The 4,932-nt window shown below is 45.6% G+C and overlaps 1 protein-coding gene across 5 annotated transcripts in view; it reads right to left on the reverse strand.

Moving 5' to 3' along the window:
- PSMA4 (proteasome (prosome, macropain) subunit, alpha type, 4) overlaps nt 1-4,685 on the reverse strand; it is a 9,098-nt gene extending 4,413 nt beyond the window's left edge. The window contains exons 1-6 of one of the 5 annotated variants that reach the window (XM_011938412.1): nt 4,550-4,685; nt 3,169-3,194; nt 2,880-2,922; nt 2,453-2,522; nt 825-902; nt 130-218 (exon numbers count right to left, since the gene is read on the reverse strand). In XM_011938412.1, the coding sequence (XP_011793802.1) occupies nt 130-218; nt 825-902; nt 2,453-2,522; nt 2,880-2,922; nt 3,169-3,171 (283 nt within the window). In that variant the 5' untranslated portion in view covers nt 3,172-3,194; nt 4,550-4,685. Of the gene's footprint in view, nt 1-129; nt 219-824; nt 903-2,452; nt 2,616-2,879; nt 3,206-4,251; nt 4,403-4,549 lie in introns of those variants that run through there. The other 4 variants (XM_011938410.1, XM_011938411.1, XM_011938413.1 and 1 more) reach the window with 4 other exon arrangements.
- Between the last annotated feature and the right edge of the window lie 247 nt (nt 4,686-4,932).

Raw genomic sequence — 4,932 nt, forward strand, 5'->3', positions numbered from 1 at the left:
TGTGTTAGCCAGGATGGTCTCGATCTCCTGACATTGTGATCTGCCCGTCTCAGCCTCCCAAAGTGCTGGGATTACAGGCTTGAGCCACCGCGCCCGGCCCGGAATAACATTTTCAAAAAAATTAAGTACCTCCAAATTGTGTATAAGCTTGCTTGATATCACACAGTGCTGTAACCAACTGCTCACAAGGTATAGGCTCCTGATACTGTAATAAATACCTAGGATAAAGAGATAGGCATATTAGTTTTCTCTAAAACACAGACTCTAAGGAAAATATTCTCTGAAAAGCAATCCATGCCATGGGGACAACCTAACAGTCATTTGTAATTTGAAGGGGAGGGAACAAGTCAACATCCGAATATTCTCATAGTAAATAATATTTTGTAAGTTTGGTTGAAAAAAATCTGTAATTTTCAATTCAAAGATTTTTAATGACTTTAATCTTTGCAAAAGTGAGCTCTCCTTAGAAACATCAAAACTACGCCAGCCGCAATGGCTCATGCCTGTAATCCCAGTACTTTGGGAGGCCGAGGTGGGTGGATCATGAGGTCAGGAGATCGAGACCATCCTGGCTAACACAGTGAAACCCCATCTCTACTAAAAATACAAAAATTAACCGGGTGTGGTGGCACGCGCCTGTAGTCCCAGCTACTTGGGAGGCTGAGGCAGGAGAATGGCATGAACCCGGGAGATAGAGGTTGCAGTGAGCCAAGGTGGCGCCACTGCACTCCAGCCTGGGCAACAGAGTGAGACTCCATCTCAAAAAAACAAAGAAACATCAAAACTAATTTCTGTATCATCAGTTATGCTATTTATGACCATACCTTTGAGCAATGAGCCTTAGTTCATTAGTCAGAACATTAGCATCAGAAGTTATGCCTGCCACACTGCAAGCCATGTCCCTTGAAGAAAAAAAGATATTGATCTGTAAGCAGGGAAGATGCCTGCAAGGAGCGTTTATAAATATTAAAAAGCACAGAATTCTATTAGCAATTCACTACGTTTGCTTCACAGCAGCTACTACCTTCAGAAGAAACCTATAAAAGTCTTATCTTTGTAGGAGACGTTTACTTGATGTCATTCAACATGAAAGATAAATAAATGCACCCTTAAGTTCGTTAATAGATGTATTTATCATTACCACTCTGTGAATAGGGTAACAGGATTAACGCCAAGAAGCTAAAGTAAATCTCAAGATTTAGCAACGGAGAATAGAAAGATAGGCTCACCACAATGGCTCATGCCTGTAATCCCAGCACTTTGGGAGGCCGAAGTAGATGGAGGGCTTGAGCCCAGGAGATTGAGACCAGCCTGGGCAATGTGGCGAAATCCCATCTCAACAAAAACTACAAAAACTAACTAGGTGTGGTGGTGCGCACCTATAGTCCCAGCTACTTGGGAGGCTGAGGTGGGAGGATCACTTGAGCCTGGGAGGCAGAAGTTGCAGCGAGCCGAAATGGCGTCACTGTACTCCAGCCTGGGTGACAAAGCGAGAATCTGTCTCAAAAAAAAAAAAAAAAAAAAAAGATTTTGCTAGACAGACTGCTCTTGAGTAGTATTCATTTCCTAAGGCCTGGCTTGATGGAGGTGACAGGGGACAGTGGCAGGAGGGTTTACAAGCCTGCTTAGGAAGTACAGGGCTAGACTCCTACTCGAGGTGCATTTCATTTTTTTTGGACCATTTCCTGAGGGCTGCCCTGGCTCTCTTATAGCTGAGACTCACCCTGTGACTATGCCTAGCCAAGTGTGCCAGCTGTTGGGTGAGCCCAACAGAGGCTCTGTGGAGGGGTGACACCACTTTGGACAAGTGTATCAAAAGGCCCTGATAATCAGCATTTACCAAGCCCACCATCACTGAAGGGAAAGTCTCTACTTAGCATGGCCAGCTCTCCATGAGCTGCAAAGTTCTGCACACCTAAATATAACAAACATCTCATACCGTGTACAAGGCTTGGCTAAATTCTTCCCAGACCTCCAACAGGCTTGTTCTTTAGTGAGATTCAGTATAATTCAACAAAATCCTGCATAGCTATTCTAAACAATACTTTGAGGGCCTACTATATGCCAGACACTATACTATTTTATTTCATTCATTTTATTTCATTAAACTGCCACAACCACTTTAGGAGACTCTGAGGCCCAAAGAAATTAAATAATTTGTGCAAGATCACATAGCCTGCATGGGGAAAGCCTGGAGTTGAACCCAAATCTGTGTGACTACTAAGTCTGTACTCTTACCACTACACAATGCTAGTTTCTCCACTAAGTGTTTGCCCTGCACTTAAAAGGAGTAACACATGGTACCAGGCCTCAAAGAGGTTTTAAGCAAAATAAAGGTACAACTTCAATCCTACCACATCACACGGAAGAGCCCTCCCAAATTACATAGATCCCACTTATGTGAGAAAGTGAGATTTTTTTTTTTTAAACTCTTTCCTAAAATCTCACTTACTCATTGAGTTTATAAATTTTTTCAGAAAAAAAGACTTCATCAAGAAGCTTGTGGATGTTGCGTCTCTCTGCTGCAAGCAAAACACCATCATTTGCTAAAATTCCCAAACAGGTGCCTGCATGTCCAATAGCTTCCATGGCATATTCAACTTGGTATAAGCGACCTACAAAACAAAAGCAGTGAGAAGCCAAGACTCTCCTCTATGCTCTTGCACCACTGACCCAAAAGAAATCAGCAATGAAGCAAGCTAGAAACAAATTCCCACTTTCACTCTTCTATCATATAATCAACCCGGTGACCATAATTGCTTCGAAGTACAAAAAGGATGAGCTTTGCAACTACCAAAAAAAGTTTGTAATTTTTTTTTTCTAAAAGTCTAACACATTTTTTTTTTAACTTGAGGCAGATTAAACAATTTCTATTTTACCTTCTGGAGAAAATATAGTGGTCCTGGAGTCATATCTTCGAGACTGCAAAGGAAAAACACATGAGTGATTCCTACCCACTGAAAGTAGGCCAACTCCTGCAAGCCTACAAATCACCTTACAAAACCTATCCTGGTATACAAAGTTCAGCAGGTGAGAGGAAACTGACAAGAAAAAAGGCACCATCTCACTGCTTTCCTTCTATTTCAATTTTCCCACACAAGTCTGTAAGCTGAGTACAAGCAATACTATTTATCAGGCAACAGTTTACTGGCACGTGTATTAACTCACCATGTTTTCTGAACTTTATATAGTTCCTGTAAAAAGAAAATCAGATCATCATCAAAATAAGATTCACAAATTAAAAAGCATTTGCTGACTTTACAAATCTGTTTTATTTACTCCCTTTATTCAGTTAAGTGTCAGGCGTTATGCTAGATGCTGGAATATCAAAATGTGTAAAACCAATTCCTGTCCTGAAAAGCTAATACTGGCAGTTAGGTGAGAGAGGCAGTCATAGATTATAATGCGGAAAGAGGAACCGGGGGTAGAATGGGAAAAGGGATGATGAAAAAAATCCAGAAAGTATTTTTTGAGAAACCGATACAGAAAATGAAAGTAAATCAGAGACGGGAGAGGCAGAAATAAGGCTGAGAACTCTTGGGTCTAAGAGAAAGAACAGGGGAAGAAAGAAGGGAAGGGTACTCCAGACAGAGCAGAAGGTATGAACAAAGGGTACTGAGGCAGGATAGCTTAGTGGGCATGAGACAAACTGCTGATGTTTTTAAAAATATATAAATAAGAGCTAAGCGAGTATCCAAATCCTGCGGAGCCTTGAATGCCAAGTTAAGACACTTAGCCCTTCTCCAGAGAGTCCTGAACTTGGGGGTGGAGGCAGTTATATTGGGCACCATCAGTACCATTCGTGCAAAAGGCAATACTGGGTGCTCAGCGTTATTTGGTAAAGCCTCAGTCCAAAGCCCACATTCCCAAATACTGGAATACAGGGAATCAAGACTGGAAAGGTAAGCTGGAATCAAATCCTGGAGAACCCGCGTGCCCAGGTAAAAACAGAATTTTCTCTCTCAGCCACTGGGGCTCCTCTGAATGATTCCCAAGGCCCACAAGAACTGATTAGCATTTTAAATGATCACTCTGACTGGTGAGAGACGGAGGGCAGCGAACTGGTGGAGGTAATAGGAAGGTGCAAAGTAAGGATGGCCCAGAGCAGAGAAACAGGTAGGACACAGAGAGACACGCCGGGGATTTCTGATTCGAGCGTAAGCACAACCTTCTGCGGTCTCCACGCCTGACGCCGGTCACAGCACGATTCTGAGTTCACCGGCACCTCTGGGAGCGCTAACTTTCACGTACCGAACTCCCGGGGACGGAAGCCGCCCCAACTCCTGGGTCCTGCCCACAGACCCCCACCCTCAGCTCGCCCCCTCGCCGGGCCCCGCCGTCCAGGCTCGGCACGGGGAAGCCCCCGACGGCGGCCGGCGGGGGCCATTCTCGGCAGCTGGTCCGTCACCGTGGAGGCGGTGCAGAGTCATCGTGCCCACGGCTCCTCAGCGGCAACTGCAGGCCGGGACCGACTGTCTTGACGTTCACGACCCCAGCCCAAGGATAGAGCGGCCATGCTTCCGCGGGCCCCCAGGGGCCAAAGGCTCACCAGATGGAAGACCCTGAAGACTTCAGATGTCCACTGAGCCCTTATCTCCCCGGGAAAATAAACCACCAGCGTTGCTCGAACAACCGCTGCTAATATGGCCCCCGCGCTTGCGCAGAACCGCTAAGGGAGGGGGTGGTGGGATGGCCGAGGACACGGAAGTCCTCCTTGTGGGGCGGAGCTAGAACCCGTGGCCCTCGTGGGAGCTGGGGCGCGGGGGTGCGGAGGTGCTGCGGCGCTGCAGCAGGTGGAGGAGTTGCTGTGCCATGGGGAGGAGGGCAGGAAGACCGTAGCCAACCAGAAGGTGGAATAACTATTTCCTTCTCTTACCCTTGGCGCTCTACTTTCACTTTCTCTTCACTATTCAGACCTAGGATAGCAAATAG

This window comes from Colobus angolensis, unplaced genomic scaffold (assembly GCF_000951035.1).
Source record: "Colobus angolensis palliatus isolate OR3802 unplaced genomic scaffold, Cang.pa_1.0 Scaffold172, whole genome shotgun sequence".
Taxonomy (NCBI): domain Eukaryota; kingdom Metazoa; phylum Chordata; class Mammalia; order Primates; family Cercopithecidae; genus Colobus; species Colobus angolensis.